We start from the raw sequence: 24,704 nt of genomic DNA on the forward strand, positions 1-24,704 counted from the left end.
GCGGTGTCTGCTGTGTATTCCACTCTTCTTTCTCTCACAATGAAAAAATCAAATGCTTTCTTCCCTCCTTTCCTTTCCTTTATTTTCTCTTTTACCATTTTTCTTCCTTACTTTGATTTTGTTTTTCTTGCTCTGTCATTCTCCTGGCATCCTGTCTTCTCCTTTTCTCACACTTAATTTCTTAGAATTTAGTTTGTATGTTTTACTTTTAGAAGCCAGTGTCAAACAATGATACTTGGTATATTAGTTCTGATTTCATAAGGATGGTGAGTTGCATCGCACTTTCATAGCTGCTAATGGCTTGTGTTTTCACCAAAATTTGTAGTGGGGCACATAACAAAAAGTAGTCTAGAGGAAGTGTAAAAGGTGAAGAATGAGAGTTGTTGTTGAAATGGAAATGAGAATAGCAGACTCATCAACAGCTGCCATCTGAAAAAATGAGGATAGAGGTTATCTTCACAAGCAGGTGAACTTTGTGGTGAGTCCAGAAGGTTGTGGAGATAATCAAATGAATGTAAACAAAAATCTGCCCTTGAGAGTTGCTGCTCTAGTCGATCTGATCATAGCTGATTGTCTACTTCAATTCTATCTTTCAGTCTGTTCTCATAGCCAGCATTCTTTCTAATTTTTTTTTCCCAGCTGCGCAGGCTTCCTGGACCAGTGCATGACAATGACTTTCAGAACCGGAAGTCAATGCCACGATCAGTATGCTGACATTGATTGCCATGTGCAGAACATTAGAACGAGGGTTGTGTGAGCATGTGGCCTTGCAGCTTAGAGGAAATTATGTTCATATTCTTTAATACCCCAAAAAAATCTCTTGATCTGGGTTTTGATATATCTGTAATCTATGCATCCATAGCTTGCTGGTGTAAAGAATTCGAAAGATTCACAACTCTTTGGGTGAAGAACATCTTCCACCTGTCAGACTGAAATGGCCTATCTCTTCAGTCATAACACCTTGTTCTGGTTTACCAGGTCAAAGTAAACGCTTCCTCAGCATTTAGCTTTCCAGGAGTCTCAAAGAATTTTGTCAGTTTCAGTTAGAGTAAAGGATAATTCGTCTGAACCCTCAGGAATGCCGGCCTAGTCTACTTAACCTCTCCTTGGTGAATAATTCCCTCATCGCAGGAAGCTGTCCAGTGAACCTCTGTCTGCATTCTCTCTATGGTAAGAATATACAGGGTATTTCCCTTGGTAAGGTGATCCTGAAGTGTGGTCTAACTCTGTTCATAAGAATCATACAGTTGCAAAGAGGCCTTTTTGGGGGCTTACAACTAGTTCCATTTTCCCATACTAGACCCATAGCCTTGAATGATATGACACTTGAACTTGTCATCCCTGTACTTTTAAAAAGTTGAGGTTTCCCTCTTCAACTACCTTTCCAGACAATGCAGTTCAGACCTCCAGAGAAATTCTGAGTGAAAAAAAAATTTTCCTCAAATCCCCCTTTACCTCCCGCCTTCCACATTAAAACTATACACCCTTGTTATTGACCCATTGTCTAAGGAGAACACTTGCTTTTTCTATTCATCCTATCCATGACATTCTTAATCTTATGCATCTCTATCGGCACCCCTCAACCTTATTTGCTCCAAAGAAAACAACTTGAGTTTATCGATCCTCTATAGCTGAAATGCTGTACCCAGGCAACATCCTGGTGAATCTCCTTTGCACCCCCTTCAGTGACATCACACCTTTCCTATGGTGTAATTACCAGAACTGCAGATGTATTATTGTAGTAAAACATCTTTGCTCTTGTAGTCTAAAAATATTTTGAACTGAGTGGATGCTCGTAAGTCTTTAAATTTTAAGGCATCAAGTGGTATGGAGCAGTAAAGAGAATATAGTATTAAGATAGAGGATCATATTTAATGGTGGAGCAAGATCAAAAGCAAAATATCCTCCAGATGTCCCCTAGATTCCACACGAGGACCTTAAAAAAAAATGTAGCAAGGAGAAAATCTTAACACTTCTTCTGGGAAGGGGGATCTGGAGGGATTGAATTTTTATTGTGAAAAGCAGGTAGTTGGAGCGAGAATATCAGAATAACTTGAAATGAGTGGCGAGAGCATTAGAGGAGTCCGTGACACTCAAGCTTGACACCATCCAGAACAAAGCAGCCCACTTGATTGGCACTACATCCACAAGCATCCACTTCCTCCACAACCAACACTCAATAACAGCAGTGTCTACTGTCTACAAGGTGCACTGCAGATATTCACCAAAGATCCTCAGACAGCACCTTCCAAACCCGTGACCACTTCTATCTAGAAAGTCAAGGACAGCAGATACATGGAAACACACTACCTTCAAGTTCCCTCCAAGCTACTCAACATTTTGACTTGGAAATACATCACCATTTCTTCACTGTTGCTGGGTCAAAGTCCTGGAATTCCCTTCCTAAAGGCACTGTGGGTCAACTCACAGCAGCTGGACTGTAATGGTTTAAGAAGGCAGCCCACCACCACCATTTGAAGGCCAACCAAGGACTGGCAATAAATGCTGACCAGCCAGTGACACCCAATCCCACAAATGAATTTAAAAAGTTAATGAATGCAGGTAAGAAGAGACTGAATAAGAAAGAAAAATCTAGTCAAGATGGGAACAAGTTCATTCTGTGGGGTGAGAACAAAGTTGCTCAGTGTTTTTACCAAGGGAATCCTGTTTGTGGATCTTTTGAAGGAAATAGAAGTGGGATGTGTGCAATTGGAAAGATGCAAATTGGAGACCATGCAGCAATGCTTTCTGGGTTCTTATGAATTTACTTCATTTCATTTAGACAGCAATAAGTTGGTGTTCAGTAGTGAGGAAGAGATACCCGAGAGTTGGGTTCGTCCTCGGCCAGGTAGAAGTAATTGTGCCAAACAACAGCTTAGCACAGCACACTTGTCTGCAAGTTCAGTAACAGAATTCTGCAACTAAACAAAGGCTAGAGAAAGTGAAGGGACAGAGAAATGTTATGATTTGTGTCGTACTAGCAGTTCTCCATTTAACAAAATGGAGAGGGTTAGAGCGGTTATTTAATAACTTTATAGGGAAGGAGAAAGTGAGGACTGCAGATGCTAGAGGTCAGAGCTCAAAATGTGTTGCTGGAAAAGCACAGCAGGTCAGGCAGCATCCAAGGAGCAGGAGAATCGATGTTTCGGGCATAAGCCCTTCTTCAGGAATGAGGAAAGTGTGTCCAGCAGGCTCAGACAAAAGGTAAGGAGGAGGGACTTGGGGGAGGGGCGTTGGAAATGCGATAGGTGGAAGGAGGTCAAGGTGAGGGTGATAGGCCGGAGTGGGGTGGGGCGGAGAGGTCAGGAAGAAGATTGTAGGTTAGGAAGGCGGTGCTGAGTTCGAGGGATTTGACTGAGACAAGGTGGGGGGAGGGGAAATGAGGAAACTGGAGAAATCTGAGTTAATCCCTTGTGGTTGGAGGGTTCCTAGGCGTAAGATGAGGCGCTATTCCTCCAACCTTCGCGTTGCCATGGTCTGGCGATGGAGGAGTCCAAGGACCTGCATGTCTTTGGTGGAGTGGGAGGGGGAGTTGAAGTGTTGGGCTACGGGATGGTTGGGTTGGTTGGTCCGGGTGTCCCAGAGGTGTTCTCTGAAACGTTCCGCAAGTAGGCGGCCTGTCTCCCCAATATAGAGGAGGCCACATCGGGTGCAGCGGATGCAATAGATGATGTGTGTGGAGGTGCAGGTGAATTTGTGGTGGATATAGAAGTATCCCGTGGGGCCTTGGAGAAAAGTGAGGGGGGGGGGTGTGTGGGTGCAAGTTTTGCATTTCTTGCGGTTGCAGGGGAAGGTGCCAGGAGTGGAGGTTGGGTTGGTGGGGGGTGTGGACCTGACGAGGGAGTGGTCTTTTCGGAACGCTGATAGGGGAGGGAAGGGAAATATATCCCTGGTGGTGGGGTCCGTTTGGAGGTGGCAGAAATGATGGCGGATGAGACGCTGTACATGGAGGTTGGTGGGGTGGTAGGTGAGGGCCAGTGGGGTTCTGTCCTGGTGACGGTTGGAGAAGCGGGGCTCAAGGGCAGAGGAGCGGGAAGTGGAAAAGATGCGGTGGAGGGCATCGTCGACCACGTCTGGGGGGAAATTGTGGTCCTTGAAGAAGGAGGTCATCTGGGTTGTACGGTTTCGGAACTGGTCCTCCTGGGAGCAGATGCGGCGGAGACGAAGGAATTGGGAATATGGGATGGCGTTTTTACAGGGGGCAGGGTGGGAGGAGGTGTAGTCTAGGTAGCTGTGGGAGTCGGTCGGTTTTACAATAACAACACTTCAACTCCCCCTCCCACTCCACCAAGGACATGCAAGTCCTTGGACTCCTCCATCGCCAGACCATAGCAACACGACGGCCGGAGAAAGAGCGCCTCATCTTACTCCTAGGAACCTTGCAACCACAAGGGATGAACTCAGATTTCTCCAGTTTCCTCATTTCCCCTCCCCCCAACTTGTCTCAGTCAAATCCCTCGAACTCAGCACCGCCTTCCTAACCTGCGATTTTCTTCCTGACCTCTCCGTCCCCACCCCACTCCGGCCTTTCACCCTCACCTTGACCTCCTTCCACCTATCGCATTTCCAACGCCCCTCCTCCCTACCTTTTATCTTAGCCTGCTGGACACACTTTCCTCACTCCTGAAGAAGGGCTTATGCCCGAAACGTCAATTCTCCTGTTCCTTGGATGCTGCCTGACCTGCTGCGCTTTTCCAGCAACACATTTTCAGCTCTAACTTGTAGGGAATGCAAGTTGCTGACTTTACCAAGTTTGAATACATGACTCCAATCTCAAGCAACTTGGTTAATTTCCTAATCACTCTCTAAAATGGATTACAAGTTTCTCAAATGTTACATATAATCACATAGACTAGAGCAGTTCAAGATGAAAATTCGTGCTGTCTTTTTCAGGGCAATTAGGAATGGGTCGTGGAGCAAGATGACGGTGGAATAGGGCTCATGAGCCAGGGCTCCTCCATTTCAAAAGCTTTTCTTTTTTCTTTTTCTCTCTCCTCTTTTTTTTCTTTACTTACCTCTGTCCTGAGTTTGGACAGATCAGTAGCAGTGAGGGATCCCAGCATGGGCTCATGGCAGCAACAAGAGAGCCTTTACTTACTTTTCTGGGGTGAGCACGGGACCTGTCATTGGAATCAGCAGAAGTGAGGTAAGCCCAGCAGAAAAAGATGGCATCTGAGGAACAGCGACTTAGTCATTGGTCGAGTCCAGTGCTGGTGACGGCAAAGCTATGGCAGAATAGCATCATGATGATGTCAAGATACACCCAGCAGCAAGGATTGTGACTGACATTGATGGGTCCAGCATAGACTGCATCGAGATGGTGGTGGAGAATTAGTGAGTGGCGAAAGATCATCCCTGGAGAGTGGTGACTTCAACATTGGTTGGGTCCGGTGTTTGCGGTGAGGCAATGGAGAGGATTGCAGTGCAGACATCATTGATGATGAGCTGGCTTAGGACTGGTGGACTGTCTTAAGCTAAACCTTTCAATTTTTTTCTTATTCTTAAAACTACTCAAAATGGCTCAGATCATAGTGACCAGTGGAGAAGCTTTTTTGATTTCTCACTGTAAAATACGTGTGACAATAAAATGACTCATTCCTAAATACTGGTATTTCCAGCCACTTCCATGTTCAGAGAATGTCTAGAATATTTAATTTTGTAAGTGCTCCTAGGTACTTCCAAGAAGCGTTATCAAACAATGTTACAAGAATATAATGAGGGCTGGAGTCAGTCATTCGGCCCTTTGGGCTTGCTGTATTCAGTAACTCGGAGGAGTCAGTAAGGACTGCACATGCTGGAAGTCAGAGTTAATAGATGTGAAGCTGGAAGAGCGTAGCAGGTCACAGCATCCGAGGAGCAGGAAAGTCAACACTTTGGGCTGAAACTCTTCAGAAGAACTTTGTTAGGATAATGGCTGATTTTTTTACATTGACTTCTTCCTTTCCACCCAGTTCCCATATTATTTAATTTCTTGGTATACAAAAAAAATGTCTTTCTGTGCCTGGAGAATATTCAATAACAGAACATCCACGGCTCACGAGGGTAGAGAATTTCAAGATTCACAATTCTTTCAGTGTAGACATTTATCCTAAGCTCATGTAAATCATCAAACCATTATTCAGAGACAAGAACCTCATATTCTAGATTGCCTATTGTCCTGTCAACACCCGAAAGAATTTCATGTTTAAATTAGATAGTCTTCATTGACTTTGACCTAGTTATGTACTCTCTCCACATTGCACAATGCCCTAATACTGAGAATTGGCCCAGTAAATCTTCATTGCACTCCCTCTGGACCAAATACTTCATTTTTGGTAAGCAGACTAAAACTCCACAGCGTATACCAAGGCTCACCCCACCAATGTCCTGTAGAATTATATTAGGATTCTTTACTCTTATACTATAATCCCTTTTGTGATAAAAGCTAACATACGATTTGTCTTTCTCATTGTGCATGTACTGTATAGGATTGCAAGTTGAGTAAAAGATATGAGGTAGGGAATGGGCTGCACAGATTTAGATGAGTTTAAGTTTGTGGAAGGTGAAAATTCAGACAAGTGTATTGGCTCGTCTAAAGGTACCAAAGGCATGAATTAAGGTTTTAACAGTAGTTAAGCAGGGTCAGGTCTAGCAGTCTTTTGGATATGAAAGTTGTGCAATCTTAATGAAGGCATAGTTTTATAGCTGATGGTACGTCTCAAAGCCAAGTATGGCATGGATGTTGCCAATAATCTGGTTGATTTACAGATATTTGTTGGGAAGTGTATTGGGAGTAGGTGGTTAGGAACTGATGTTTATAGCAGTTGGCTGATGACAGTCACTTTGTTCTTCCTAGTGTTTTGATGGAGGAAATTGTTGCTCGTTTCATATTAAATATTGTACAAGTGGTGTGATACTTGGGAGGCAATCGAGGGATTAAGAAATGTGGTGACATATAGACTTGTATTTATTGGTGTGCATGTGGAACCTAGTGTTTTCGGATGATTTTGATGATGAGCAGCATCTGGTTGAGAAACAGGAAGATGCCAAGGATAGATCCTGGGGTAGAAGAGACCACAGGTTTAGATGCCATTGCATTTGATTCTCTGGAGGAGAGACATTCGAGGAAGAGGAGGAGGGGACGGAAAGAGAACCGGCAGGCAGTGCAGGGATCCCCTGTGGCCATTCCCCTCAACAAAAAGTTTTGGATACTGTTGGGGGAACTTACCAGGGGAAAGCAGTGGGGTACAGGGCTCTGGCACAGAGTCTGTCCCTGCTGCTCAGAAGGGAAAGGGGAAGTGGAGCAGAGCAGTAGTCATTGGGGACTCCATAGTTAGGGGGACAGATAGGAGGTTCTGTGGGGACAAGAGAGACTCACGGTTGGTGTGTTGCCTCCCCGGTGCCAGGGTTCATGATGTCTCTGATCGTGTTTTTGGGATCCTTAAGGGGGAGGGGGAGCAGCCCCAAGTCATGGTCCACATAGGCACCAACGACATAGGTAGGAAGAGAGATGGGGACTTAAGGCAGAAATTCAGGGATGGAAGCTTAGAGCTAGGATGAACAGAGTTGTTGTCTTTGGTTTGTTGCCCGTGCCACGTGCTAGTGAGGCAAGGAATAGGGGGAGAGAGGAGTTGAACATGTGGCTACAGGGATGGTGCAGGAGGGAGGGTTTTGGATTCTTGGATAATTGGAGCTCTTTTTGGGGTAGATGGGACCTCTACAAGCAGGATGGTTTTCATCTGAACCAGAGGGGTACCAATATCCTGGGGGTGAAATTCACTAAGGCTGTTGGGATGGGTTTAAACTAATCCAGCAGGGGGATGGGAACCAAAATTGTAGTTCGAGAATAGAAAAGGTTGAGAGTAGGGAGGTCCAAAATCGAGTTTCAGGGGCGCAAGATGGCACCGGCAAACAAGAAGTTGGTTTGAAGTGTGTCTAATTCAACACCAGGAGCATCCGAAATAAGGTGGGTAAACTTGCAGCATGGGTTGGTACCTGGGACTTCTATGTTGTGGCCATTTTGGAGACATGGTTAGAGCAGGGACAGGAATGGTTGTTGCAGGTTCCAGGATTTAGATGTTTCAGTAAGAACAGAGAAGATGGTAAAAGAGGGCGAGGTGTGGCATTGTTGGTCAAGGACAGTATTACAGTTGCAGAAAGGATGTTTGGCGACTCGTCAACTGAGCTAGTATGGGCTGAGGTTAGAAACAGGAAAGGAGAGGTCACCTTGTTGGAGTTTTCTGTAGGCCTTCGAATAGTTCCAGAGATGTAGAGGAAAGGATACCAAAGATGATTCTCGATAAGAGTGAGAGAGACAGGGTAGTTGTCATGGGGGACTTCAACTTTCCAAATATTGACTGGGAACACTATAATATGAGTACTACAGATGGGTCAGTTTTTGTCCAGTGTGTGCAGGAGGGCTTTCTGACAGTATGTAGACAGGCCAACAAGGGGCGAAGCCACGTTAGATTTGGTACTGGATAATGAGCCCGGACAGGTGTTAGACTTGGACGTAGGTGAGCGCTTTGGTGATAGCGATCACAATTCTGTTATGTTTACTTTAGTGATAGAAAGGGATAGGTGTGTACCACTGGGCAAGAGTTACAGCTGGGGGAAAGGCAATTATGATGTGATTAGGCAAGATTTAGGAAGCATAGGATGAGGAAGGAAACTGCAGGGGATGGGAACATTAGAAATGTGGAGCCTATTCAAGGAAAAGCTCCTGTGTGTCTTAGATAAGTATGTACCTGTCAGGCAGGGAGGAAGCTGTAGAGCGCAGGAGCTGTGGTTTACGAAGGAAGTGGAATCTCTGGTCAAGAGGAAGAAGAAGGCAGCTTATTTTAGGATGAGATGAAGGCTCAGTTAGGGCACTTGAGGGTTACAGGTAGCCAGGAAAGACCTAAAGAGAGAGCTCAGAAGAGCCAAGAGGAGACATGAGAAGTTATTGGTGGATAGGATCAGGGTAAACCCTAAGGCTTTCTATAGGTATTTAAGAAATAAAAGAATGATGAGAGTAAGATTAGGGCCAATCAAGGATAGTCGTGAGAAATTGTGTGGAGTCAGAGGAGATAGGGGAAGCACTAAATGAATATTTTTCGACAGTATTCACTCTAGAAAATGACAATGTTGTCGAGGAGAATACTGAGATACTGGCTACTAGACTAGGTGGGATTGAGGTTCACAAGGAAGAGGTATTAGAAATCCTGCAGAGTGTGAAAATAGATAAGTCCCCTTGGCTGGATGGGATTTAATCTAGGATCCTATGGGAAGCCAGGGAGGAGATTGCCGAGCCTTTGGCATTGATCTTCAGGTTGTCATTGTCTAAAGGAATAGTGCCAGAAGACTGGAGGATAGCAAATGTGATTCTCCTGTTCAAGAACGGGAGTAGAGACAATCCTGGTAATTATAGACCAGTGAGCCTTACTTCAGTTGTTGGTAAAGTGTTGGAAGAGGTGATAGGATTTATAATCATCGAGAAAAGAATAATTTGATTAGGGATAGTCAGCACGGTTTTGTGAAGGGTAGGTCGTGCCTTATTGAGTTCTTTTGAGAAGGTGACCAAACAGGTAGATGAGAGTAAACCAGTTGATGTGGTGTATTTGGACTTCAGCAAGGCGTTCGATAAGGTTCCCCACAGTAGGCTATTGTACAAAATGCGGAGGAATGGGATTATGGGAGATATAGCAGTTTGGATCAGTAATTGGCTTGCTGAAAGAAGACAGAGGGTAGTGGTTGATGGGAAATGTTCATCCTGGAGTCCAGTTACCAGTGGTGTACCACAAGGGTCAGTGTTGGGTCCACTGCTGTTCGTCATTTTTATAAACTGCCTGGATGAGGGGTTAGAAGGGTGGGTTAGTAAATTTGCAGATGACATGAAGGTCGGTGGAGTTGTGATAGTGATGAAGGATGTTGTAGGTTACAGAAAGACATAGATAGGCTGTAGAGCTGGGCTGAGAGGTGGCAAATGGAGTTTAATGTGGACAAATGTGAGGTGATTCACTTTGGTCGGAGTAACCGGAATGCAAAGTACTGGGCTAATGGTAAGATCCTTGGTAGTGTGGATGAGCAGAGAGATCTCGGTGTCCAGGCACACAGATCCTTTAAAGTTGCCACCCAGGTTGACAGGGTTGTTAAGAAGGCATACAGTGTTTTAGCTTTTATTAATAGAGGGATCAAGTTCTGGAACCTTGAGGTTATTCTACAGCTGTACAAAACTCTGGTACGGCCATACTTGGAGTATTGTGTACAGTTCTGGTCACCGCATTATACGAAGGATATGAAAGCTTTGGAAAGGGTGCAGAAGAGATTTACTAGGATGTTGCCTGGTATAGAGGGAAGGTCTTATGAGGAAAGGCTGAGGGACTTTATGCTGTTTTCGTTGGAGAGAAGAAGGTTGAGAGGTGACTTAATAGAGACAGATAAGATAATCAGAGGGTTAGATAGGGTGGACAGGGAGAGCCTTTTTCCAAGAATGGTGACGGCGAGCATGAGGGGGAATAGCTTTAAATTGAGGGGTGATAGATATTGGACAGATGTCAGAGGTAGTTTCTTTACTCAGAGTAGTAAGGGTATGGAATGCTTTGCCTGCAACGGTAGTAGAATCGCCAACTTTAAGTACATTTAAGTCGTCATTGGACAAGCATATGGACGTACATGGAATATTGTAGGTTAGATGGGCTTCAGATTGATATAATCAATGAGGTAAAAACAATGACTGCAGATGCTGGAAACCAGATTCTGGATTAGTGGTGCTGGAAGAGCACAGCAGTTCAGGCAGCATCCAAGTAGCTTCGAAATCGACGTGATGAAGGGCTTTTCCAGCACCACTAATCCAGATTCAGATTGATATGACAGATTGGTGGAACATTACTGCGCTGTAATGCTCTATGAAGAGGATGGGGTCAGCCATGTCCGAGAATACAAACAGGTTGTAAAAGGTAAATGTTAATAACTGCTTTTGCAGTAACGAAGGATGTTATTTGTGACTTTGAACAGATCTATTTCAGCACTGTGACAGAGTAGACCTTTTGATTTACTGAGCAATTTGCTGAACTTGATTTCAATAGTGCTTCCTTATTCCCTGATCTCTACCTAACACAAGAGAAGCACCTTGACATACATTTCTCTCCAATTCATTCATGATCCTAATATTGTTTTCTGTATTAAAGCCATTACTTAATTGTAATTTGTTGATAACATATATGATATATTAATGATTTGGATGAGGGAACCGGGGGCATTCTAGCGAAGTTTGCCGATGATACAAAGTTAGGTAGACAGGCAGGTAGTACTGAGGAAGTGGGGAGGCTACAGAAGGATCTAGACAGGTTGGGAGAGTGGTCCAGGAAATGGCTGATGGAATTTAACGTGAGCAAGTGCGAGGTCTTGCACTTTGGCAAAAAGAATATAGGAATGGACTACTTTCTAAATGGTGAGAAACTTAATAAAGCTTAATAAAGAAACTTAATAGAGATTCACACGGATGATCCCTGGAATGACAGGTCTAGCATATGAGGAACGGCTGAGGATACTGGGATTGTATTCGTTGGAGTTTAGAAGATTAAGGGGAGATCTAATAGAGACGTACAAAATAATACATGGCTTTGAAAAGGTGGATGCTAGAAAATTGTTTCTGTTAGGCGAGGAGACTAGGACCCGTGGACACAGCCTTAGAATTAGAGGGGGTCATTTCAGAACGGAAATGCGGAGACATTTCTTCAGCCAGAGAGTGGTGGGCCTGTGGAATTCATTGCCACGGAGTGCAGTGGAAGCCGGGGCGCTAAATGTCTTCAAGGCCGAGATTGATAGGTTCTTGTTGTCTAGAGGAATTAAGGGCTACGGGGAGAACGCTGGCAAGTGGAGCTGAAATGCGCATCAGCCATGATTGAATGGCGGAGTGGACTCGATGGGCCGAATGGCCTTACTTCCACTCCTATGTCTTATGGTCTTATGGTCTTATGACCATTCTTTTATTGTGTTAGTTTAAAATGCTAGCGTTTGTAACAAAATTAATGGAAAATTTCAATTAGTTTCAACACTTGAATTTTATTTTTTTTACAAAAGAAACAACTGCTGTTCTTGGGCAGGATACATTGCCAGAACTGTTACAAAGAAAGCAAAATGTAGCTATTTAGGGATTGGACAGGAAAGAATCTATGCTCTCTTAAGTTTACTGCCTAATGATTTGAAAATCATTTAACAGGGTGACTTGATAAGTTAACAAGGTCAATAATATTTGCATAAACATTGTGAAAATCCACTTTGTGTTTTAGAACATATTCCTGAAGCTAAAAGCCATAACTTTTGGGTTGGAGCTGAAAGAGCTTTACAAAAAAAAGGCACTTGAATCAGAGCTATAACTCCATCAAGGCCTGGATTTATTACACTTGAATGTATTTATCTTGCAAAGACAGAATGAATAGTGAATACACTTGAATGATGAATTATCTGTCTCTAAGCTTGTAATAGAATCAGGAAGTCTGGTAAAAGGGTTGTAAAACTCCATTAACAATCTAAATAGGTGACAAATTCAGAGTTTAGTTAAAGATAGACTTCTTTACATAAACAAAATGCTGTGGGTGCTGAAAATTTGAAAGAAGGATAAGATATGCTGTATTTTCCAGAATTTTTGTAGGTAATTTGTTTATATTCCTCTGAGCCAATTCCAAAGCATGGCACGGTGTCTGAGGCAGGATGTGGGGCAAGTTCTTTTAACTAATGTATCTGTTTGCTGAGAGAAGCAAGCAATTCAGTTTGGGAACTGAATGAGATGGTTGCAGATTTTTGGTCTTTTCTGTGCTGCAGCTTACTGTTTGAAGAGTCTAAGGAAATTAGTTATGTCGCCTTTTAAGAGAGAAAATACTAACTTTAGTATTCCCAGTTTAAATCATGCGAATATCTTAAGCTCCATTTGTGTTTCATAGCAACGTAGAACTTCGGAGAAGGCCTATGCCTTTCCACACTTGAAGCTGCTCCTCCATTCAATATGTTCATAAATGATCTGGTCATGGTCTCATGTTTATTTTCCTATCTGTGGCATATAAGCTTTGACTCCCTTATCCAGCAAAAATCTATCAAACTCGACCTTAAATAGATGTCATGTTCCAGGAGTGTTTCATATTTTAATGACATTCTGAGAGGGGGGAACAAATCTATTCGCTCCTTCATAAGAGAAACCTCATTCTTTATGTATGTACCCTAGTTTTAGACTCTTTCCCCAACTCCCACAGCCCCCCTCCCCCGCCAACCCCCATGACCCTAAACCAGAGAAACTCCTCCAGTATCCACCATATCAAGGTACCATACAAGATCTTATGTTTGTTAAAGATAACTGCTCAAAGAGTATAACCTTAATCTTCATTAGAAAAGCTCTTACTTCCAGAAATGAGTTGAGTGAACTGTCTCTATCTTCTTTTTCAACCCAATTGGGTTAAGCCTGCACTATACTCCAGATCTGGTTTCTGGAGCAATCTGTAGCTACAGTAAGCCTTCCCTGCTTTTATGTTTCACTTGCTTTGTAATAAGCAACCGTATTCAATTTGTCTTTCTAATCTCTTGCCATATCCGCACACTAATTTTGACATTCATTTATCAGGGTATCCAAGTCCATTTGGAGCTTAGAGTTCTGCGGTCTTTCGCCATTTAAATAGTAGTCAGCTTTTCCTGCTAGGATTGGATAAGTTAACATTTCTTCACATTTTGACCACGTTATATTCCATCTGCCAAATTTTTTAATGATGTAAAAGTATTAGGCAGATCTGTTCTGGCTTTCAGCTTGTGGAAGAAATCTCCAGTGGTCCTCAGAGATTTGTGACAGCAAATAATTAGCTGACTTGGCCACTGTGAGAAACTGAAAGAAAGCAATTGGGTGTCTGCCTGCAACCCAAAAGGAGGAGAGGCATTGATGTTCGTGAGAACCAGGGTGGAAGGTCAGGTAGCCAAAAATAATAATGGAAGGACCTCCAAAGAATCCTTCCTCAGAACCGTGGAACACGCAGGAAAAATTAATTCCAGAAGACTATGGCATATCTATTGGGTTAGTCCCCTTTTAAGTGAATGAGCCTTCAAGAATTCTGGGAGGATAGTAACAAGTAAAAGTGAGTTCATAGAATAAGTAATTGTTTACTGTAAGCATTTTTAAAAAAATGATTTTGATAGGCCAGATAATTTGTTTTTTGTTTTAAAAATGTGAAATTTTAGAGCATTGTTCTGCCAGTTGATTGCTGGGTGTTTGGATTTCTTACTTAAACATTAACGGTCCATAATAACATATTTGAAGTAAAAATGCCAGGAAGCAAAGTTACATTTTACCAGTTTTGGTTGTTCTCTGTTTTTGTTCAATAAATGGGTTGTCTGTGTCTGTGCTACATATTGAGCTTTTTTTTTAATTTTTGGTAAACTGCATAAGAGTTTAAAAGGGAATTTGCAGTAAAAGGCAATGAAAATATAGCTTGGATTGATAGACTTTGGAAGTTGAATATAAATCTCACGATGTAATTTTATTTTTCATCAGGGGTTTTTAATCTGCCGCAGTAAGAGATTGAAGTTAAAACAGGTTTTCAAGAAGGAAGTAGATATAGCTCCTGTGGCTAAAAGGATCTCGGGATATGGCAGGAGTTCAGGATTAGGGGATTGAGCTTCACGTTCAGCCATGATCATGTTGAATGTCAGAGCAGACTCGAGATTGAAAGGCCTACTTTTGCTCCTATCTTTTGTTTCTGTGAAAGTAGTTAGTTACAAGAGTAAAGCATGAATCCTCTCAGCTGTGTCAATTATCAGTCAGTGTTGTTGGTAGTGGTGGTCATTCATGTCTACCACACTGGTGATTTTAGCCTTTCAAAATTAAGCAATCAAACTGAAGTATGAAGTGATAACTGAAATTATTATTTTTTTCCCTCTCAGGCCCTGCATTCTTATTATGGATTCACTAAGAGCAGCTTCACAATTACACACAGTAAAAATTTTACGAGAGTGAGTATTAATAATGTATATTCTTAGTCACTTAGTATGCAGATCTTTTGTCAAACATTTTTGTCTTGCACTTGTCAGGACAATTCACAGGAATATCAAAATAAAGAGGAACAATATTTTTATACTGAATGTGCAAAGCATGTTATTGTTGTAAAAACATAAATGTATTCTATCAATTAGGAGTCATAGAAGGAAGATAATTTATTTGAATTAACAGGAATCCTCAAAGTATGAAGATCCTTTTTAGTTTGCTTTACAACTTGTGTTTGATAAAATGTTTAGGATATTTAAAAGGCTCATTTAATTGAAAAAGGTGATTACCATTCAGTTGGATCTGGACCATAATGTATAAAATTTAAATAAAATTAAGAAATTAAACTGGATTAGCCATATAAATACTGAGCATGCTAGAGGCTCAGAATCCTGCAATGAGTAACTAACCTCCTCACTTCCCAAAGCACAGCCACTGTCTACACTGTCAAGAACATGATGAAGTATTTCCCACTTACTTTGAAGAGTGCAGCTCCAACAACACTCAAGTTTAATATTATTCAGGACATGACATAACCTGCTTCATTTGGAACACTCGGGAAGTGCCTTTTCCGAGTCTTTACATCGCTCGTCGATGTTTGTGTACTCTCTAGCATCACCACAGACCAAGGACCAGGTGATACTGGTGGTATATGAGGCTGGTTGTTATTGTCATTATTAGTGGGGACCTACTGATGTTGGTGATGTTGTAGGATTTTGGGGACCGGCTTCCCTCCGGTTTTATTTTTTATTTTTATATTTTTTTATGGTGGGGTTCGGCTGGTCCTTGGCTCGGTGAAGGATCTTATCTCACCGTTTATGGTTATTTGCTCACTTGTCACTGAAGAGTTGTAAGAGTTCACGTGTCAGTGACTGAGTGAGTCTTGATGTCTTTTGGATGAACGTATCATATTTCTCGATGCCAAGGAATTTCATGAGGCAGTTATTCATATTCAGCCACTTGCCTTGTGCGCCCATCACGAAGCCAAAGTATTTGGGGTCCACGCCTCCCATCAATTCCGTGACCTCGACATTCAGGTGTTTATATTTCTCTTGTTTTTCCCGCCATGCTGTTTCCAGTGCTTTACTATCATTCTCGTACCGCACTGTGATATCTACAACCGGGATCTTTTGGTCCTTTTTAAATATGAGATCCGGCTTCCATAGGGAGCCATCTTTGTCAAACAGCCTGAGCTCCACGTACAATGTCCAGCCGTACTTACTGACATGTTTCTGCAACTGGTCAGCGAGCTTGTTATGGTGTTTTATTCGAGCATTTTTCACGAATGGACAGCATCCTGAGATGTGTGATATGGTCTCGTTTGGCGTTTCACACCTTTGACATAGTTTGTTTCGGTTTGGCCTTCCTCTAGATAATGTGGTTCTTGTCGGGTATAGATTACACCGCAAGAGCACGCTGTTTATGAATCTAGAAGTTTTTTGTTGTACTCTGGCTTTTGTCCAAGAATTAGAGATCCTGTCATCTCTAAAGTACTGGATGCTTGCCCCTTGACATTCCAGCTTTTTTCAGTTTTCGAATTCCCATTCCCTCCAGCTAGCATACCTATTGGGTGGTTTTGCTCGCCCCGCGTTTGCCTCCTCCACAAACATTCACACCCCCCTTCCCCCACCACCACCAGCACTGGTGTAGACTAGCAGCAGTATATGTCATCTCCAGGATGCACTGCAACTATTCATTAAGCCTCCTTATTCAGTACCTTAAAGAACCAACCACACTACCATCTTGAAGGACACAGATGGCAGGTACATGGAAAGACTTCCTCCTGCAAGTTCCCCACTAAGACACTCAACTGTCCTGACTTGGAGATATATTGACGGTTAGTGAGTTTGGGTCAAAATCCTGGAATTTCCTCACTAACAGCACTGTGGGAGTACCTACAGTGATTAGGCTGCAATGGTTCCCAGAGGCAACTCTCTCTTATCAAATCGAAGGAAGCTACAAACGGGGAATAAATACTGGCCAATTACCCTCTCCCCCCATGATTGAATAAAAAAATTGAACCATGGAAGTTGGGCGTTCTTTATCTGTTGTGTATGTAACTCTGTTACTGTAACCTGAAACCCACATCCACTCTCCTGTCCCTTCTAATCTTGACTTCAGGACTGTCATGCACTCCCTTGCATAAACTCAAATTCATTCAAAGCATCAGTACTTTAGGACCACTGAATTATCATCTTCTGTCACTGGCCTATTGAGTGTTAGTTGCTGATGCATTGGTTCTGGATTCCTTTCTACAAACTTTGCAATTGCTTTGACCATCTGAATCTCCACAGTCTCTCTCACGTTGTGCTGCTTTGATTCTGATTTACTTGTTTGCTTCTAGTTATTTCCTTTCCAGCATCACATACTGCTCCTTCAGCTTTTCACTTACTTTGAAGTTTTGTTTCCTCATCCCTTTTTCCACCAATTCCTTGAGCCCTATTTGTCTGTCCAATCCACCTACCTAGTTTTTTTTGTTCTTATGTTTTGCTTCTACATATTTTTAAATATATATTTTATATATTTATATGGTTTGCATATTTAAAGTGCTGGACAAATACAAATTGGTAATAGTATTGATTTACTTTGGGTCTGCTGAATGTTATTTTAAATCTTACTACAGTTCTGCTGTTTTCATACATTTCTCATTTTCTTTAATAGGTATCTGCAGATTGAATGGGAAGTGAAAAAAAGAGGACAGCGCAGTTTCACAGCAGAAACCATGAAGGGCTCAGTTCCTAGAGTTCCTAAGCAAGATAACAGCAGTGACTGTGGCATTTACTTACTGCAGTATGTGGAAAGCTTCTTTCAGGTAACTTTTTTTGATCAACTGGGTGTTGCTTAAGCATTGGAAATTCAATTATGCTGAAATTTTCAAATTAACTTTCTGAAGCAATCAATAAAAAACTTGCAGATTGAATCGGATGTGGAAAATAAGAGTTCTGTGTTTATAATCTGTGAAATTACAATGTTCAAAACGGGGACATTGTTGCATTCCGTTAATGGAACATAACCTCTCCACAAAAGAAACTAAGCAAGTGCTAATTGACATCAGAGGGCGTAACTATTTTTCTTTGAAATTTAACTTAAAATTACATAGACAATGAATTTAGCGATGTGGTTTGAATATGAACATAATTGCTATGAATATGGCAGTAAAAAAACACGTTCAATGGAACGTGTGAATGGAAGCGAAGAGCAATAGAAGAAATGGTCCATAATATTTTGGCAGATTAGCCAAACTGTAAATTACTGTCTGTAGTTGTATCAACTGTCCATGCCAACAATTTGCTGCAGGTTGTCAGAGGATGTAGTCCCTTTCAGTTAGTTTTTGGTTGAAATCCTCAAGTTTTATCAGTAATAAATTTGATCAGAACTCAGTATGAGAAGTGAGTACAATTATCTGTACGTTTTTTCAGCATTTCAATGCATTGCATGCAGGTAGAGAAAAGCAATTTTTAAAACTAGGATCTCAAAGAATTTGGTCACATACTTGTAGGGTCTTTGGAAACCAGTTTCAATTGCAAAGACATGGATTATTATAAAAGGGAAGAATTTAGAGTGGAGATGCCTGAGAGAAATTCTTGGTAAAAGGGAATATAATTATTGTGCAACATGGGGATCAGACAGTTTGTTTGGGTATGCTCTTCAAAGTTTCTTGGTGTGGATTATACATTTTCAGGTTGTAAAGGAGTTAGCCTATGTATGTATATGTATCAGCTACCTTTCTTGGCCATATTTTGCACAGCTGCAAGGATCAGACTGTCACAATTGACAGTCTCAGATGAAGGGCGGCTCGGTTCTACTGATCAAAATGAGATTGTTGTTGCAAAGGGCAGCTACCAAATATGGGTACTAAAGTTAAATACTTACAGTAAGAAAAGTCACTGAAAATAGAACAAATGTTTGAATGTACAGGATGAGAAGCAGCAGGTTATGTCCATGGATTAGTAACATGAAGTATAAACTTTTGACCATGGCTCTAGCAATTAACATGCTCCTAGAAAGGGATTGTAAACATTTAAAAGGAATCCTGATATTAATAAAAATGCAAGATCAAACACCGAGACAAGGCAGGAAAAGCAATTTTGAATATATTTATGGATGTAATGGCAACGCATACTTGGGAGTGTAGGTCAACTTATATTATGACTGCATTTTTGCAAGGATGTCAGACCAAAATGCAGAGGAAACACTAGAAATTAATTGTGTATGTGGCCTAATTCATGCCTCTAAGTTTGGTAGTTCTTAGTGTGTCTTATGGAAATTGGCTGGTCTTCAGTTGAAAGCACACTGTGCAATGTTTTACTGGCATTATAGGAGTCAGCTTTCAGGCAACTTTATGATTCATAGTTTTTTTTAATGAGAGGAGGGAAGAGTGAATTTGAAAAGCTGTACTAAATAGGCTGAAAGCAAAATTCAAACTGGGACATCAGCTTTCAGGGTCTTTTAAGTGCATTAGATTAGAAATCGGGTTAAGTGGATCAGGAGACTGTTTGCAGCAGCAATCTCTGAGAAAATGTTAGTGTCATTGTTGTTAGTCAAAGTAGAGGCTCATTTAAAAAAACAGACTTCCAAAACTCAAACTCAAAGGGAAGAATTGTAAAGCTGAATTGGCTGGACACCCAAACAATGCCTGAAGCCTTAGAGTTAAGTATGGCCATGCAAACACACCAAGGTGGGAGATGTTATTTGCACAAGAAGAGCATTGATTAAAATTCAGCATGAGAAGTGGGTACAATTATCTCTACTAAAAATTAAAAATAGAGCATTGTACTTTAAAATTTCCATTATTGTGAGATGCCAGTTATAGGAATTGTTTTTAGAGATTCTCTGTGCGTTCTTGGGTCCAGGAGAGTTATAATTTTTCTTTTGAGAGATGGAGGAAATGTTGCCCTTCAGTGTGGGAAGCTAAAACGATCAGAAGAGAAATAAAAAGTACATTTTGCATCATGGTTAGCCACGGGTAAGGTCCCGGAAGACTGGAGGGTAGCGAATGTTCTGTCATAACTCAACAAGAGCTCCAAAGAAAAGCCTGGGAACTATGGACCAGTAAGCTTAACATCTATGATAGGTAAGATACTTGAGAAGATTCTAAGACAGAAGATATACAGAGTTGGAAAGATTGAGTTTGATTAGGGGTAGTCAGTCTGGCTTTGTGAATGGGAGATCATACCTCATAAATTTGTTAGAGATCTTTAATGAATAGACCAGGAAGGTTGACGAGGGTACGGCGGTAGTTGTAGTCTATATGGATTTCAGTAAGGCCTTTGATAAGGTTCCACATTGTAGGCTGTTCTGGAAGGTTAGATTGCATGGAATTCGGGGCAAGCTGGCAATTGGCTTGATGGTAGGAAGCAGAGGGTAATAGTGGAAGGATGCTTGTCGGACTGGAGGCCTGTGAGTAGTGAAGTTCCTCAGAGGTTGGTGCTGGGCCTATTACTCTTATCTATATGAGTGATTTGGATGAGAGTGTACAAGGCATGATTAGTAAGTTTGCTGATGACAGTAAAATAGGTGGTATATTGGAAAGGGAGAAGGGTTATCAGAAATTGCAGCAGAAACTTGATCAGCTGGAGAGGTGGGCCAAGAAATGGCAAATGGAGTTTAAAATAGACAAGTCTGAGGTCTTGTATTTTAGAAAGTCAAATCAAGGTAGGAGTTTCATGATAAATGGTAGGGCCTTAAGAAGTGTGGTGGATAAGAGAGATCTTGGAGTTGAGGTTGACAGTTGTCTGAAAGTGGTCACAAGGCAGTGAAGAAGGCTCCTGGCACACTGGCCTTGAATATAGAAGTTGGGAAGTTATGTTTCAATTATACAGGACATTGGTGAGGCACAATTGGAGTATTGTGTTCAGCTTTGGTCACCTTGTTATAGGAAGGGTGTTTATTAAACTAGAAAGAGTGCAGAAGCAATTTGCAAGGATGTTGCCTAGACTCAATGGTTTGAGTTATCGGGAGAGGTTGGTCAAGCTTTTTTTCTTTAGAGCGTAGGAGACAGAGAGGAAACCTTTTTCAAGGTGTATAAGATCATGAGAGACATGGGTAGGGTGAGTACACTTAGTCTTTTTTCCAGGGTTAGATAATCAAGGACTGGAGGGTATTAGTGTAAGGTTAGAGGGAAAAGAATAAAAGGGAACTGGAGGGGCAACGTTTTTACACAGAGTAGTATACGTATGGAATTGGTTGAGGTGGGTACATTAACACCATTGAAAAGGCATTTGGACAAATACATGGAAAGGAAAGGATTAGAAGGACATGGGCCATGTGTAGGGAAATGGGATTATAGTGGGTGGATATTTCGGTCGGTTTGGGCCAAAGGGCCTGTCTCCATGCTGTAGGACTCTGTCTCTAATAGCAGAAACCCTTAGTAGTAGCTAACGTGGTAATTTTCTTGGTAAAGATATTGGATGGAATTCAGATTCCATTATAATACCCAAGCTGCATCAGTAATAGGTTGCAATGGGATAATGTCGAGAGTGTGTTGCTGGAAAAGCACAGCAGATCAGGCAGCATCCAAGGAGTAGGAGAATCGATGTTTCTGACCAGAGTCCGTCATCAGGAATGGGAAAATGTACATTCATGTTAATATTAATTATATAATGCATGATCCTGCCTGAGGGCTGTATTTGGAAAAGTATAGTGAGGATCAGGGAATGGCAAAAGTAGGATTTTGGGTTGGGATTGTTCTGGTTCATTTTGAAAACCTTGACCTCTGTACTTTTGTACTTTGCAAAATACATGACTGATCAATTTGTTATTTATATCTGGCATCTTTGTCGCTTCATCTGGGGGGTTCGCAATTCGATCTAGTGCTGCCTCACTAAACTCCATTGTATTTCATGCCCCTTCCAGATTGCCCATGTTCTCCTGTGAGTCCTCATATCCAATCATCCAATATATACTACAGATAGTCTTCAGGAACTATGTACACATTCAATTTGCAAACAAAAAAAAAATCACATTTAGATTTATTCTGCTATTACTAAGTTTTAAGTTTCTCATATTGGATTAGTAGATGGCCTGCTGAGTTGATGTCATTAATTGCTTTTGATACTTAGCTTGGAATTCATAATAGCTACAGCTGTCATAACAGACTTTCAGCTAGAAGTCCTGAGATGTTCAGAACAAAATAGTATCCCATTTCAACATTAAAGCAGTGAACCTGTCAATCAATCGAGAGTAGATGCAGAGTTTTTTTTATTAACCTATAAAAGAGTTTTTTTTAAACAGCTAGAGCTGTCAGTTTGAGGCACAAGGCATGTCAGCAGAACCATATGCCATTTTCTTTATACTTCTATGATACTTTCTCTAATGGCACAAATACTGCAATGCATGGCACAACTTGCACAATTGTGATTAATGTAAACATGCACTGACCTTTGCAGAGCAGATCCTTGATGAATCATAGCATCGAAAGCCACATCAATAGTACAATATCGAATCTGGTAGTGACATTTTAAGTTTTTGCACTTTGGAAAATACACCAGCATGCACACATGGAGTGCGGGAAGAAATACATTTTCTTGTGGCCCTCACAATGGGATCCCAAGTTTGGTGGATGATGTGTGCATTTTCCACCCCAGGCCTTCCCAAACTGCTACAATTCCCACACATAAATGATGTGGAGCAGAAAGTATGAAAATGACTTATCTGACAAATAAAACCTCTGTTCAGAGTTCACAACCCAACTCGCAGCTCTGTGGGGAGGCAAGGCTCTGGCACTGAGATCCACTGGATACAAGTGGATATGTAAGAGATTATGTAAATCAGTGAAGTATATCAAGCTGGTCAACAGAGGGAAGGTGATGAAAAATGATTATCTAAGGTTGCAGAGAGAACTAAGTGGTGCAATGTACCACTTTCATCAGGATCCTTTGTAATGGTGGGATCACTTTTAATTTTAGATGATACTTTATTGATCACTAGAGTGAAGTTTTGCTTTGGTACTTATTCTGAGCATTTTTGAGTCTTGGGCCATTTAGTATAGCTTTGTGATGTATTCAATTTATTAACTGAGTTTTGTTTAAATAAGTATTGAGGAATTAATTTCAGAACACTGTTTACTCTTACTTTGGCCTGTTTTCTTCTTTGCAAAATTTGTTTCTTTTTCTCTTTTTCACAGAAACCCATCACAAGTTTTGAATTACCTTTGCAGCTGGATAATTGGTTTCTGCGAGAGGAGGTAAAGAAAAAGCGGGAGGAAATAAAAGATTTAATTCTACAGTTACACAGCCAGCAGAGAACTGATAACTAATGAACCTGCAAATGAAGGACAGATATTGTAACCGATCATTTCAAAGCTGCTGATCATCAAGTATCCACACATCTTGGAAATATGAAGATTTTTAAATTCAACTGTAAATTTTGAACCAGCTGACCAATAATGTGTAGCACATTCAATTAGCTCTGTTTATAGTGGTGTACAGTTTAATAAATTATACTGTTTGACTTTTTGGCTTCTTGCATTTGTTTTTGGCTATTCCATTATTGAATCAACGATTCATTTAGTTCCATTGCCCTGGCAATTGTTAAAATGCTTATTCATGAATTGGAACAGAGCGAAGGAGGTGAGGACTCAGTTCTGAAATTGTACATTGCAATTTTATCTTGAAAGAAATGATGCTATTTTAAGGTACAAGTTTCTAGTTTTAAATCAATGATGACTTTTTCTTTTCATAACGTAGATATCTTTCCATTAGAGTGCTTAAAAGAGACCACGTTAAGTTGTAAACATGTTAACAATGATGCAGATTGAGTAATGACTATCGGTACACGGGCAGGTTTTGCTGAAAGGAACTTCGAGCCATTAAGATTTTTTTTCAAAAAGATGCAGCAAGGATGACCATTTGTTATTGCTGCTGTTGTTGAATCCTTTGAGCCAGTGCTTATTGCAAAATAAAATGTGTCCCGGTCTAGTCTTTCATCATCCAGTTGTATAAAAGCTCATTTGTGGGATCTAATTGTAACTAATTTTATTTTGGCTAGAACAAATGTGCATAGCATGTTATCAGACCAAATGCTGAAACTGGTATGTGAGTTTCCTTGCAATTTTCCCATTCAGTGTGTTCTTCATCCTGATCTACCCTTTGAGATGGGAATATGGTTCAGAAGGCAGACAAAGGAGAGAATAAAGGAAGAAGCTGAGCAGAAGTTAATTATTATTAAAGAAGACGTGCAAACCTGAGAGATTTTATTTGAGTCATTGTGAACTATCCACTATGCTTTAGCAGACAATTCATTTTAAGAGCAAGTTGTCTGTCTGAATTGCAAAGTTTGGAATGATAGATATAAAAAGACCTAAAGGAAAATCAAAGACAAAAACATTGTTGACCATTTCATATTTTGGTTTTGAAGACCTTTTTTTATTGATTTCAAGTTTGTGATGAGCGAGGGGAGGTAGAATATCAGCAAGAAAGAGGGGTACGGAGCAGAAGAAAGAATAAATAAATCTTTTGGAAAGTCCATTCATTCTCGCTGTTCCTCCAACATGTAATTTTCATTGCTCTTGAAACAGGTCTGAAAGATTTTATCTGGGTACCTAGAAAACCAAATGTGTAAATATAGAAATAGTATACTAATTTTGAATGTTTTGCAAAAATAACTGACAGCTCAAATGAAAATGAAGCAATTAAATTTCATAGGACAATGATATTAATTTTAATCATGTAGCTGTTCAAATGTTATATAGAATGTTTTAATTTTTCTCTGCTAAACTATGAAG

The 24,704-nt window shown here is 41.0% G+C and overlaps 1 protein-coding gene across 3 annotated transcripts in view; it reads left to right on the plus strand.

Annotated features, from left to right (window-relative positions):
• The window catches only part of LOC140486371 (sentrin-specific protease 7), a 119,705-nt gene extending 96,274 nt beyond the window's left edge, over window positions 1–23,431 (plus strand). For all 3 annotated transcript variants that reach the window (XM_072585412.1, XM_072585411.1, XM_072585413.1), the window contains 3 exons: window positions 14,881–14,949; window positions 17,642–17,792; window positions 23,106–23,431. In XM_072585412.1, coding sequence (XP_072441513.1) covers window positions 14,881–14,949; window positions 17,642–17,792; window positions 23,106–23,237 — 352 coding nt within the window. In that variant the 3' untranslated portion in view covers window positions 23,238–23,431. The remainder of the gene's footprint in view (window positions 1–14,880; window positions 14,950–17,641; window positions 17,793–23,105) is intronic.
• The last annotated feature ends 1,273 nt before the right edge of the window (window positions 23,432–24,704 follow it).

This window comes from Chiloscyllium punctatum, chromosome 15, assembly GCF_047496795.1.
Source record: "Chiloscyllium punctatum isolate Juve2018m chromosome 15, sChiPun1.3, whole genome shotgun sequence".
In the NCBI taxonomy this organism is placed as follows: Eukaryota; Metazoa; Chordata; class Chondrichthyes; order Orectolobiformes; family Hemiscylliidae; genus Chiloscyllium; species Chiloscyllium punctatum.